Source organism: Rhododendron vialii, chromosome 9a (genome assembly GCF_030253575.1).
Source record: "Rhododendron vialii isolate Sample 1 chromosome 9a, ASM3025357v1".
NCBI classification, from domain to species: domain Eukaryota; kingdom Viridiplantae; phylum Streptophyta; class Magnoliopsida; order Ericales; family Ericaceae; genus Rhododendron; species Rhododendron vialii.
The window spans coordinates 8369205-8384004 of NC_080565.1; the positions used below are offsets into that span (position 1 = coordinate 8369205).

The 14800-nt window shown below is 42.8% G+C and overlaps 1 protein-coding gene across 1 annotated transcript; it reads left to right on the forward strand.

The window, feature by feature from the left end:
* Window positions 1-7061: 7061 nt before the first annotated feature.
* Window positions 7062-9017, forward strand: LOC131300368 (chalcone synthase 1-like). The gene is made up of 2 exons (XM_058326165.1): window positions 7062-7247; window positions 7873-9017. Exons 1-2 carry the CDS (start codon window positions 7244-7246, stop codon window positions 8862-8864), a joined length of 996 nt encoding a protein of 331 aa, XP_058182148.1. The 5' UTR covers window positions 7062-7243; the 3' UTR covers window positions 8865-9017.
* Window positions 9018-14800: the final 5783 nt, after the last annotated feature.

The following is a 14800-nucleotide window of genomic DNA, read 5'->3' on the forward strand; positions in this document are numbered from 1 at the left end:
GCGGGCAGGGCATTTCAGTGATACCATTTGGTGAAGCATTCGGTATATCGTAAGGTTTGAAAGTGGCATTCGATGATCGTGAGAACAAAAAGACGAAAATGATGGGCATAATTATGAACAAAAGGTTGGAGCAGGATGAAAATGACAAGGTACGTAGAATGAAACCTTTTTGTTCAAGTAAATTTGATTGCTTGATATTGCAGCTGATTGACCGTATGAGTAAATGCATCGCCATGCTTGTGATTTCGCCGTGCATCCCCACTAATACATTTAAATACATCTCGAATATCCAAATTGTGTATTGATGTTCACGTAGTGCATGTACAAAGGTGAGCAATATCCTATGTTGTGAATGGTGAAAACAACAAGGTGGGTTCTATTCTAAGCAGTGGATACCAGTGTTTTAACCAATCAAAATAGAGAGAGTGTTTGATTTAAATCAGGCTTCTTTTACATCTACTTGCTACAAATGTTTGCCAATGCAGGTGGTCTCTTCAAAAATTATCCAAAACAAGCAAAGTGGTCAACCAGAGTGTTATGGCTTTGTTGAGTTTGTAAGTCATGCTGCTGTGGGAAGAGCTTTACAAGCTTATAATGGTTCCCTGATGCCAAATGTTGAGCAGAGTTAAAGGCTGAATTGGGCATCATTTGGTGCGCGTGACGGATAGTGGGGTCTGACACTCCAAGAGACATTCAGACCGCACTATTCGTCAGTTAAGGGTGCAAAGGTTGTATCCGATAGGCTTACTGGACGGACGAAAGGCTATGGGTTTGTGAGTTTTGGGGATGAAAGCGAACAATTACATGCTATGACTGAGATGAATGGAAAGTTTTGTTCGACCTGGCCCATGCGTATTGGGCCAACTGCGAACAAGAAGAATGTGGGTAAGGCAGCAATATCATGTAGACATGTAGTTATATTACATGGGTAGTTTCCTTCAGCTGGCCTTTATTATAGTTCTTAGCCCTTTGAAAATCCTTTGCATTTGAATGACTTTATTACTTGGATTCAAAGGTTTTATTCTGGTGTGCATCTGTTATTGCACGGTTTTATTTCTAACTTTGGCCTCTAGGATGGAAAGGTGGATCATCTTCATTAATTGGCTATAGGTGTGTCCAAGTCCTTTCTTTTTCTTATTCATTCAAAATTTTTTTGGGTGACCCAACATGATCAATTAGATTACGTTCATGGTTGCAGATTTATCAATTGGCCAACTTCAAAGTTCCTGCCCCTCCACCAGATTTTATCAATTGCCCCTCCAAAGATGCAGATTTAATTGAAAGAGAAACTTGCTCATGGAACTCTAATGTACTGCGAAGTCTTTCTGATCCAGCAATCAAGAAAGAAATCGAGAAAGTCCCTATATATTTGCTTTTAACTACAAGAAAAAAGGCCTTTTGCTTCGGAGTATTTGCAACAGTAGCAAATGTCGCAACAGGGAACAATTAGTGACTTGTGTTGCCCCCGACACAAATAATATTCCCTTTTTACTCTAGGTTTAGGATGTGAAAAAAATCCCCCTTCAATCTTGTACGACGACCCTAGCTCGCCTCCGTTGGAAATATTGCAGGTGTACCTAATATTCTTCAAAAAAATGCAAACTCTTCTAAGAGGTAAGTATTCCATAACATGTATGCGACCATAATGCTATCATGTCTGCCAGTTTTATACCAGATCGGGTATTTTGCTTTCCCAGGGAGACCGAGTGGTTTCTTCAATGCTGGATTTTTCATGCTGTCTTATTTTGTATTCTGTATCCTTGCATTTCTCTGGGGTCTCTGTTTGATTCTGGTTTCATTATGAGGGTAGTGTGTGTTTTTCTTGATCTCTGTAGTTTCCTTCGATGTTTATATCATACAGGAAAGATAGCAGCTGTCAGCAATGAATATGATGAGGATACGAGACTGCCAAAGCTGGATGGTGAACTTTCCAAGTATAAAATTGATAGAGAAAAAGCTCCCTCGACCTCCACCACCGCTGAAAAAGGGACCTGATTCAAAAGAGAAGCAAGACCCTGATGTTCCCAGAGCTGAAGAGGATAACGTATTTCTGGGGGATGGCATTGATTATGCTATTCCCAGTAAAGCTATGAGCCAAAGCCCTACTTCAGAAGACATTGAAGAATCTACTCAAAATAAGGAAATAGTTTCCTATTTCAACGAACCTGCTTATGGTCCAGTCCCACCCTCGGTTTGGTTTGGTTTGATCAGCTGGCCTATCCAGAGCAATACCTCCGGCAGAACATTGAAAACTATGATGTGCAAACTGTTTAAACATCCGACAGGACCCACGCCTCATGACTCAAGAAGAGAATGATCGGGGTTTGGGTTCAGTGTTTAAGCGTGATGATCAGAGGCTCTAGCAGCTGAGAGAGAGATTTGTGGGAGAAGGATCTGAACTTCATATCCGATAGTTATTCTGAATGCTATCCTGGGTATCAAGAGTTCAATCATGATATTGTTGACAGCGATGATGAAGCTGATCAGTCAAAAATGGACATGGGTGGACAGGAAGGTGATATTTTGTATTCTTTGATTGTTTATCTACACATTGATGCTTTTGTCAAATTGAGTTTCTCTTTCATGGTTCCACATGAAAAAACATACATGCTCGCTAGCCTTATCATCCTCTTAGTCGATTCGTTGCTCTCTCTTCTGCGTGACAATCCTCCTCTTCAGGTCTCTCTCTCTCTCTCTCTCTCTCTCTCTCTCTCTCTCTCTCTCGGATCTGTTTGAATTTTTTGGCAGCCCAGTTGGGGATTCCAAGGATGCCGTCGAGATGAAGGTGGGACTGGGGCTGGGGTAGGCCGTAGGCCTTGGTGAAGGTGGGGCTCGGCTATATCTGGGTGAAGGTGGGGTTGATTTAGGGTCTTATTGTTTTGATTTTGGGTAACGGTTGACTGATTTCGTATTTTTCATTCTTGTGTGCGGAGAACTTTACCCTAGTTCTCAAAATGCCAATGGTCCTTGGTTTAAAAGTTTTGTTTCTGTAAGTTCACTTGGAAAACCTGGGCCATATACTTGATAAGTAGTAATAAATTGGAATAAAAGCTTAAAGTTTTCTTCCTTCAGTTGCATCTCTGTTGGGCTAATAATATGTTAAGCTATACTTTATTCCTTTCTAATTAATGGCTGCATAGAAGCATTACATAGGGAATTATTTTCAGCATGTTGTGGATCATGAATAGAATGGAAGTAACCTTATGTTTTGACTCTATCGTAGTAAATTTTGTTCATGTAGTTTGTTCTTGGGTGTTGTTCATTGGTCCTTGAACCAATTGTCGGACTTCTTAAGAGTCGTTTGAGTAAGAGCTGGTATATAATCCAAATGATTGATTTCCTGATAGTGTACGTGGGTGGCATCCGATTGGTGCCTTTTTTTCCCGATATAAACTTGTCATAAGAATACAAAAAGAAGCGGGTTGTCTACGGCCTTTTCAAATTGAAGGCAATCTCCATACCAACTTTCTGTCTTTTTTGTGTTGTCTTGCTTCTTCCCTCTGTACTCTTGATGAGCTGCAACAGAAATGAAAATACAGTGTAAAATTGGCTTTTATCTAGTTAGGAGGGTGCAAAGGGAAGTTACTTGGTTTTGGGGAATACCAATTTGAAAGCAACGATGCTACCCACACATATAAATAGGTACATATTTTACACAGATTTTTTGTGTGGCCCACATCGGGTCCCACACAAACAATTTAAGCCGTTCATTAAATGTAAAACATTTTTTCAAGGGCCTCTGCAAAAAATCAGTTCAATTTGATACTTATAGATGTTCGATCTAATCATCCAATTTTTCATTTTGATTTCCGGATAATGAATAGTTAGATACACATATAAATAAGGTACATATTTTACACAGATTTTTTGTGTGGCCCACATCGGGTCCCACACAAACAATTTAAGCCGTTCATTAAATGTAAAACATTTTTTCAAGGGCCTCTGCAAAAAATCAGTTCAATTTGATACTTATAGATGTTCGATCTAATCATCCAATTTTTCATTTTGATTTCCGGATAATGAATAGTTAGATGATTGGATTAAGCATCTATAGTTATTGGATTGAAGTGATTTTTAGTGGGGGCCTTTGAAAAAATGTTTTACACTTAATGAACATCTCAGATCGTTTGTGTGGGACCTGAGGTGGTCTCCACAAAAAATTTGTGTAGAATATGTACCTTATTTATATGTGAGCTTAGACTTTTCGATTTGCAAGTATCAAAAAGTTGATTTTTAAGTTTCTTGACTCACTTTTTGTTGACTTTCTCAATTCATCTCAACTTTCAAAGGTGAAAACTCGTCCGTGTCAATTGTAAAAAAATTTACCAACAAATATTTAGACTTTTGTGCTATGTTTACAAGCTTTTGTGCCTAACGGAGAACGTTTGAATTTTTGTGCTTAGTACGTATTTCGTTATTGTATTTTACTTTAAATATGTTTAAGTTTATTGTAAAGTGGTGCTCCTCTAAGTGAAATTTTTGACTTCGCCACTGCCTATTGATCCCTCCGTGACTTCATCCCTAGAGGCTAGATCCATTGATGGATCTAATGAATCCTGAAAAAACAATTAAAGGAGTTTATATACTGAAATAGAGAGAATTTACACTAACGATGAGATACTTATAGATCGATCTTGACCACAAATTAATTCAAATTTCTAGTACTTAGTGTTTGAAGTTATATTACTTATATAGTTTACCAGGAAAAAAATCTGCAGTGGACACGAATCTCAAACATTATATCCTTCATATTTTAGCACAATTACACTTACAGCCATGCATAATTATACTAGTAAAAGTACTCTTAATTTTAAAAGGGAAATGATATTGATACTCCAAAAATTGATGCAGACAGTCTAAAAAATAAAGGAAAGTGGCTTTGGTGTTACACTGATTTTGGAGTGTCTGTATCAATTTTTGAAGTGCCAATATCATTTCCCTTTTAAAAACACTTCTAAAATATTTTATTTACAAACTACATACACGCTATTCTATAAACGCTCTCAACGTTTGAATCTCCCATATGCTCCGGCTCCGGCTCTTCCATGGTGCATCCAAGGTGACGATTTGAGAAAAACTGTAGGCGTTTTCATCATGTCGCTTTCACTAATCAACAAGTTTTGGCATTTTATCATTTCGTTCGCATTAATTAACAATTTGTCAATAACAACTTCTTCCTCAACAATTTGTTCACTTACATACTCATCTACAACTTATTCACTACCGGAAACAACTTGATATTTCTCAACAACTTATTTACTACAGGAAACATCTAACAACTTGATTGCAACAAATTTGTTTTCACAACTTAAAACACTCCCTAATTATTAGTAATTCAATGCCTCCAGGACACCACGTGGTGGTGTTCCACACTATTTTCTACCACACATTCTGTGGTGGAAATCATACAAATGTGTGGTTGAAGAAGAGCTTGGAGCGGTGCCTAGCAAGCCGCGGGCATTGTATAATTTTTGGAAAATTTATAGAAATGGTCATTCTAGTTTCACACGAGTCTCATTTTCGTCCTCCAAGTATTAATTGCAACTCTTTTGACCTTTAAAGTTTGGTTTTCGTACCAAGTTGGTCCAATTGATAACGTCTGTCAGCCAAACTGGATGAAAAAAATCAGATTGAGGGCAAACATCATCAATTGGACTAACTTGGTACAAATCGTAACCTCCAAATTGCCTTTAATTTGATTTTTTCCATCCAGTTTGGTTGTCAGAAGTTATCAATTGGGCTAATTTGGTACGGAAATTGAACTTGAAAGTCAAGAAAGTTGTAATTGATACTTGGAGGATGAAAATGAAACTCGAATGAAACTAAAAAGAAGACCATTTATATAAATTTCTCATAAATAAATTTCCCATAATTTTTCCTGGAACCATGTGATTATGTGAACCGAGGTCATTAATGGTAACCATACCAAAAGGAGATCCAAACAGCAAATTCGAGGCATTTATCAAGATGGCACTGGCAAGATGGAGAATCAAGATATGAGCCAAGATAACATAAGATTGTGAATTAAAGAAAGAAAAATAAAACGAGACAAAAGTGCGAAAACAAAGAAAGTGTCGGTGGAGGAAATTAAGCTAGGAGTGAACCTAATCAAGTGGTGCTTGCATGGGATTCCGTATTGGTCTAGTCAAGCTTCCACTTTAAATCCAAACTTGATATACAAATTATTAGTCAACGATGACTATTCATATTGGAATTCATCTTCTTATTAGTTTAGTGTACATTTTATCGCTGTTAAGGTAAAATCTTGGTTCTGTCTCTGTCTATTGGTCACATATATATGTATACCCACACCACCACCAAGTTTGTCACAAGCTCAGCAATTATCTACCACTCCAAGCTGCCTGTACTAGCACCTAGAACTGTAAATGAACTGAGCCATTCGCGAACTGTTCGAGGCTCGGTTCGGTAAGAGCTCGTTTGAGTTCGATTCGTCTGCTAAACGAACTGAACCTGAACCTCAATTCTAGGCTCGTTTCGTAAATGAATCGAACCTGAGCCTAACGGTATTCGGCTCGGTTAGGTTCGCGAACCTATACTTAAATTTAATTAATAATTCAATAGGGGTTTATTTGTACATGTAAAATTTTTTAAGGTTGTATATATAATTCAATACTTATTTTTCTCCCAAATTCTATACGATAAATGAGAGAATTTGGATTCACTTGAGTTTAATGAGTTGAGCCGAATCAAACCTGAGTCTTGACGAGCTCAATTCGAGCTTAGATTCGGCTCGGCTCTATTCATTTGAGTTTAACGAGCCAAACTCGAGCCAAGATGTTCAAGTTCGAATCGAACTCGATCGAGCTGAACTCGAGCCAGACTAGTATCTTAACGAACCCAACTGAGCCGAACCCGAGCCTTGAAAAATTTTAACGAGCCGAACTCGAGCCGAGTTGTTCAGGCTCGAATCGAACTCGAGCCGAACTCATACCTTAACGAACCCGAGCCGAACTTAACAGGGTTCGGCTCGATTCGATTCGTTTACAGCCCTACTAGCACCTACACAAACCACAAAAACTCCGGCTATTGCTGAATTATTTTTCCGGCAAAGGTCACCGTCGAGGAAGTTAGGAAGGTGCAACGGGCTGAAGGCCCGGCGACAGTCATGGCGATCGAAACTGCGAACCCACCTAACTGTGTCGATCAGAGCACGTATCCGGATTTCTACTTTTGAGTTACTAACAGCGAGCACAAGACAGAGCTAAAAGAGAAGTTCCAGCGCATGTGTAAGTGAAATATCACCATCTTTTCCTCTGTATGCAATTTTGGTAATTCATTTTCATGTTTCTAATCAGGGGTGTTTGTGAGTCCATTTTTTGAATAAAAAAATGCAAAATGAACTGAAAAATGCCAAATTCACAAATCCTCTTCGGATGACCTTTTTGAATTTAATTATAGTACTTCCGTACACAAAGCATAAAATTTGTTTTGCCCCTTTCATCCAAATAGTTTTACAGATTCTGATAATAATTTTAACATTTGTGATCAACAATCCAAAAGCTAAATCTAAAAAATAATTGGCTTCCAAACACCTACTAATATTCCTGGTGACCGGAATTTTAGGTTTTACACACATGCATGTGACTTGCTGGATGATGCATGTAGTGTTAATATTGACATGTTCAATCTGTTGTGTATATATGTAAAATAATTTGTTGTGCCTAAATTCTTGTTTTTTGCATGGGATAGAGGCATTGTATGTTGGTAGTGTCCATTCTTAGTTTTGTTGTTATTCTGGTGAAATTAAATGGACATATTTACATCCCCAAAATGTTATACCCTGCCTTTACTTTCACCTTCTGAATTATTAGTTTCCTTCGATTAATTTTTTGCTACTCCATCAAATTTCAGGTGACAAATCCATGATCAAGAAGCGCTACATGTACTTAACTGAAGAAATCTTAATGAAAAATCCCAATGTGTGCGAGTACATGGCACCTTCCCTGGACGCTAGGCAGGAGATGATTGTGGTGGAAGTTCCCAAATTAGGCAAAGAGGCTGCCACCAAGGCCATAAAGGAATGGGGCCAGCCCAAATCCAAAATCACCCACTTGGTCTTTTGCACCACCATTGGTGTTGACATGCCGGGCACCGACTACCAGCTCACCAAGCTCCTCGGCCTCCGCCTATCTGTCAAACGCGTCGTGATGCAGCAACAAGGTTGCTTCGCTGGTGGTACGGTCCTTCGCCTGGCCAAGGACTTGGCAGAGAACAACAAAGGCGCCCGGGTTCTAGTTGTGTGTTCTAAGATCACTGCTGTCACTTTTCGCGGGCCAAGTGATACCCACCTTGATAGTCTAGTCGGCCAGGCCCTATTCGGAGATGGCGCAGCTGCTATTATTGTTGGCGCGGATCCGATACCCGAAGTTGAGAGGCCATTGTTTGAGTTGGTCTCTGCAGCCCAAACCATTCTACCCAATAGCGATGGGGCCATTGAAGGACATCTTCGCGAAGTGGGCCTTACTTTCCACTTGCTCAATGATGTTCCTGGGCTCATCTCCAAGAACATCGAAAAAGCCTTGACCGAGGCTTTTCAGCCCTTGGGCATCTCCAATTGGAATTCTATTTTCTGGATCGCGCACCCTGGAGGGCCTGCTATTCTAGACCAGGTGGAATTGAAGTTGAGCCTTAAGCCCGAGAAGCTACGGGCCGCAAGGCACGTGCTGAGCGAATACGGGAACATGTCGAGCGCTTGTGTTCTGTTCATTATGAATGAGATGAGGAAGAAGTCGGCCGAGGAAGGGCTTAAGACCACCGGTGAGGGTCTCGAGTGGGGTGTGCTCTTTGGGTTTGGGCCAGGGCTCACTGTTGAGACTGTGGTGCTGCACAGTTTGTGCACTTGAATGTGCTACACCATTGCATTGTTTCTGAATTCTCTTTAATTGCTCCTTGTGTGGCAGATTTGCTTTGGTTGATTTCTTTTTTTCTGCGTTTAAATCACGTAATTCGTATATGTCATTTTATTTTTAGCGAGCCTCTGCGGCTAATTTGGTAGTTTGCTGAACCTTCAAGATTCATTTATTTTATAAACTTAGGAATTGGGGCATCACGGTATAAAGAGCACATCCCAACTAAGCTGACACCCACTCATTTACCAATCATATGTCAATCCTAAATCATTTTAATTTTGTGACTGCACCCATTTGAATGGATTGCCTTATTTATCCGTATTTGATTCGGAATCAAGCCAGCGTGGTTCCAATTTAAGAGCATTTTTATTTTGTCGGTGAACATGTAAAGTTCACAAAGTAGTGACTGTGCCCATGTCAATGAGTTGCCTATACGTATCCGATTAGTCAAGTCCAAAAAGGAACGGAAGCAAGTTCGGAATCAGAATCAATTCAACGTAGTTCAAGACTTGGGAAGTTTAGCTTTAAGCCTTCAAGTCTCATTTGTTCATTTGTTTGCCCCGTAGACCAAAATAGCTGAAACATTTTACACAGCTTTTGGAAACCAAATTTCCTGTTGCAAATTTACGCAAGGCCTCAAGTGAGTGTTGAGTAACAGTTCTTGTTTGCAGATTAGAAGACGGTGGCATGTCAAAATGCACACCGGCCCTTAATAAAACGATGGACTTTCAATTCCTTTGAAAAGAATTTGGGGTAGAATTTCCACATGAATGCACTGTGTATCAACATCATGTATAAGTCGGCTGTTTTGAATATTACTGCATGTCATAGTTTCCAATTTTTTTTTTTTAGCGAAACGAAAAAATGTAAAATTCTATTGCAACATGAAACATGTAATGAGCCTTGGGAGGCAGAATGACGAGACCGCTCGGGGCTAATTTTTGAGGCCAAAACAGAACATTCAAGTCAAGTCGGCTTTGTTTTGTCGACGACTAGAATTGTTTTTATTCTGGTTCACCATTGTAGTTTAGGAAGTTTTGGTAATTATTGTTGGAAAAATGGATTTTTAATCATTATATTAAAAACCATTTCGGAGTGAATTAAAATTGACTCCATTACAATCACATGATATTTGGTTGAAGTTGGAAAGGTCTCACCTTGTTGATTAATATGGGATATTAAAAATATATATTTCCTAAGTGTGACTAAGGAAATTGGGCTTGTCCCATTAGAGTTATATTCTTTTATGGGAAATGATTTTGTATCAAAATTATTAACTCCTAATGGTGAAGAGGTGTGTTTGTTCAAAGGGTTTTAACTTCCAAGTGGAAAAACGTGTCTATTCAAAGGGATACCTTTAACAGCTGTTTATTTCCAAAGGGTTTGTCTATTCATGCAACTGGTTGCAACCCTTCCATACAGTCACTTGTCCTTTCCGAATAGTCACGTTCGACACTATTTATAGAATTCTAAGTGCTTCTCTTTTCGACACTAGAAAAATTACAGAGCACATACATTGCATTCATATTGAGTCTGAGAGAGAGTGCTTCACAAGTTTGCTTTTGCCCGTTGAACAGATTGTAGTGCTACTTCCATTCTTCGAAAATCGGGTAATCCTGGGAGGCAAACGTTCAAGAGACCCAAGAGCATCGGTGTGGAGGACGAATTTGCTTTAAGGATATAGTATTATTTATAAAAATACTAGCCTCGATTGCCAATTTTCGGACGCCTAAAATTGGTTCAGTAAATTTCTAATCTTGTTTATTTTTGGTATGTTGCATATTTCCAGTGATAAATGAATCCCGTTTCCAACAGTGATCACCAGAAAGAGATGAATCATTTTTATAGCCATGGGATTTAATTTAAGGGTCCCGGTAGAAGGGATCTTTAGCCTCGATCAGAAGGTCAATTTGCTGAAACAAATTATTCCGGGCTTATACGGAGTTCAAATATGGAACTGCAAAAGGCTAATTTCAAGACCACTAGTGGTAGATTTTTGTTAGGCCGCAAGGGGGTGCGATTGATCTGAAGGACCGTGCGCAAAGGGCAATATTTTGAGATCACAAAGCACCGTCTATTATATGGCCACATAGGGGCGTAATGAACGGGCTCTTAAAGCCACGAGTATCCCACATTTCTTCATGTATTAATATTATTTTTCTTAATTTCTCTTGTAATTTGGTAAGCCCATGCAAACAGATGGCAACATGTTCTTTTTATAAAATCCATCCCCCCACTAAAGTCATGCAAACTTTGAATTTCTTTTATCACGTGTGACAATCACTTTTAAACACTTGAATATCATGGTGGGATAATATATATATATATATATATATGTAGCCGGCCGAACATAGAAGTTTCGCTTAGAAACGACCGAGCCCACACCATGCCGAGCTTGGGCCTTGTGCACGGCTCCCGTCCCTGTTCTTCGTCGACCGTCTCATTCACTACGGGCCCGTCAGAAGACTACCTCGTGCTCGGCCACCTTCCTTGCGGGTCCCTTGTGACCCATCCTCCCCCATCGGTCGCGTGCCAGGTCGGCAAAGGCGTGTTTGGCCACCCGCGGAGCACGGTCGCTGCCGACCACGACTGCCCGCTGATTTGCATGCCTTCCCACGTGTAAAAGCGGTTATAACAGAAGATGATCATGGGCGCACATGGGTGTGCCAGCTCAGCCCTAAAAACGGTTACCAGATCCATTTGGTGACATCATGATGACACTGCCTGACCCGCGCAAGGCACGTGCTGGTGCTTGGAGAGCAAGTGAAGGAGCTCTATAAATACCTAGCAGTGGAAACCCTAGAGAGGTACACACTAGATACTCACTCTCGTAATCTTCTGCTTCGCTCTCTGCACTTTACTCATCCTCACGCCGGAGGGCCTTGTCGGGACAATCCCCGGCCTGGTCTTTAGTCGTGCGCTCATTGTGCAGGCGAGGAGAAGACTCGACCACCAATCCACAAGCAGAGGAGGAGATCGAGGATCACGGGCCACACAATTGGTGAACCCGACGTGAATCTCGCTTCTGATTCAAACGGCTCTCACATCCTCCAAACCCACCACTCCTCCGTGAAACGACGACCAAACCACTCACCATGGGCGGAGATCAGACGGGTGTAGCTATCTCAGGGACTAAAGACGCTAGCGGAAATGTCATCCCCACAACACCCCATGAAAGGCACATGTCCATCTCCCTCGCACCAGGATCCGGCCTCTCACCAGTCACGGACGACGTGACGACGGCCTACATCCGACTGTTGCAGCGTCGCGATGACGAACGCGATAACGAGTTGGCCGCGCTAAGGGCGGAGGTGGCCCAAATGAAACAACACATGCAGCAAGACACCACCCCCGCCGCATCCAGATCTGGTGGAGGAGGGGGTGGAAGAAGGCGAACACCACCTCTACCTCCACCACCACCGCAAAGACGTCAGGACGAGGAAGGCCAACCAGGGTCCATGAAAGACCGCCTAGGCTTCACCCCGGCACCGGGCGACGCCAGAGAAATTATCCTTTACAAGTGACCCACCGCATCCAGAACACACCGCTCAAAAGAACACCGCGATCAAACCAACACAAGAGATACCGAGTCGTTCACAAGCACCTACTCCACTGGCCGCGCAGAATTCTCTCGCACAACGGTTTCGCACCGCAGCCGAGATTCCGCGCAGACCAGACGCCATGTATCTGAACGACTCGGAGAAATCCCTGCAGAAAAGCCCGAAAACAGCAACCGTGGCCGACGAAACGGAAAGGGCGTGCGTATTGACGAGCCAAAGGAGACCAAATCCCAAAAGGACATGGGGGAAATGATTGATGAACATTGCCGGGTAACAACAGACCTACGAGACAAACTCCGGCGCCGGAACCGCGAGAAGTCTTCAGATAGAGAGTCCAAAAGAACAAGGACGGACGAGCACGGCAGGCCGCCACGCCCTGGTTTTGAGCGGCAACTAAAGGATCTCGGCGTCTCTCCCTTCGCCCCCCACATAATCAACATGACGGCCGAACCCAACTTCCACCTGCCCAAGTTTACAAAGTTTGACCCCACCACATGCGAAGCCTACACCCATCTTATTCACTTCCGTCAAACCATCGAGCTATGCACTACAAGAGACGAAATCAAATGCAAAGCGTTCCCATCCAGCCTTGGCTCTCTTGGACTCCAGTGGTTCAACAAATTGCCCGCTGGATCCATACGGAACCTGGCCGACCTTGAACGCGCCTTCAACACCCGCTTCATCACCAGTAACAGGACAGCCAAGGAGCCTGAATCCTTGTCCCAGATGAGGAAGCTCCCAAATGAAACGCTAAGACAATATGCTGAACGTTATTGGCAGCTGTTCAACGAAATCCCTGGAATCGATGAATATTGGGCTGCGCGTACTTTCAAAAACGGCCTGGAAACCGGCAGCAAGATCCTAGATGAACTCGCTATCCGCCCACCACACGGCATGGGAGAGTTAATGCGCGTCGTGGAGAGATTCTGTGCTCTTGAAGAGTTTTATGCGGACCGTGCGGCCCAGGGCATCCCGAGCTTGACAGCATCCTTCACCCCGGCCGCAGCCCAACTGCCGGCAACAGCAATCATCCAGCACCCCCAACCCAAGAAGCAAGTGCACAACATCAAAGAAGGGAAAAAACGCCAGCCAAAAGAGCACGACTACGTGGCCGAAACCACCCACTTCAAGGAACCAATTTGGTCTTTTCTGAAAGAGATAATGAGGCAACCATGGTTCGAGTGGCCGACAGGCAAGCTCGGCACAGACTACGGCCAAGCTGATCAGAATCCGAGGAAGAAGTGCTCGTATCACAATGAGCTTGGCCATTACACAACGGCATGTGCTCCGTACAAGGCGCTGTTAGAACGTTTGGTAGCCCAAGGTCATCTTGATCAATACATTGACCGATCAAAAACTCCCACCCGGCAGACAAATCCCAACCCCAATGAACAGCGCCCACTGATACACGTTATCCACGGCCCAGTGTCAAAAGAATTTGAATCAACTCTTCAGGCCGACCTTAGCCGCGCATCAACTTCCAAGCAGGTATTCGCAGTAGGACCTGGATCCAAACGTCCACGAACAGAAGAGTTGCCCAAATGGACGATTACTTTTACCGAGCGCGATCTTGAACGTGTGCAAACACCACACTCCGACGCTCTCGTCGTAACCGTCCAAATTGGAGTGCATGACGTCAAACGCATTCTTGTCGATCAAGGAAGTTCAGCAGAGGTCATGTACTACGACCTTTTCAAAAAGCTGGATCTACCTGAGTCCGCCCTACAACCTACCGACGTACCCCTCATCGGCTTCAACGGTGCACCCGTCTGGCCGCTTGGCCGAATCTTCCTCCCAGTCGTCGTTGGCTCAAAAACTCTGACCGTCGAATTCATCGTCGTCAACGCACCAAGCCCATACAACGCCATCCTTGGCCGAACCTGGCTCCACGGAATGCAAGCCATTGCTTCTACCTACCACCAGGTCGTCCGCTTCATCGGCGCCACAGGACGATAGGAAGATTTGCGGGGTGACCAAGTGGCGTCCAAAAAGTGCTATGTCTCTGCCGTCCATAACTCCGCCAAAGCCAAACAAGTACAATGGGTTGAAGTCCCCGACATGGTAGTAACCGACGACGTCGGCCAAAAAGCAGAAGACAAAGAAGAGGAAGACCTCGTCCAGATGCCAATCAACGAGGATGGCTCCCGATTCTTCCTCATCAGCTCTTCCATCAGCGAGGCTGACCGCGAAGAGATGTTTCAATACCTCAAGAAAAATATCGAAGTCTTTGCTTGGACCCCCAACGAAATGCCGGGGGTCGACCCGAAATTCATCAGTCACTCCCTCAACATCAAGAAGGACGCTAAACCTGTCATCCAGAAGGCACGGCGATCTGCGGCCGATCACGCCGACGCCGTCGTCGAAGAAGTC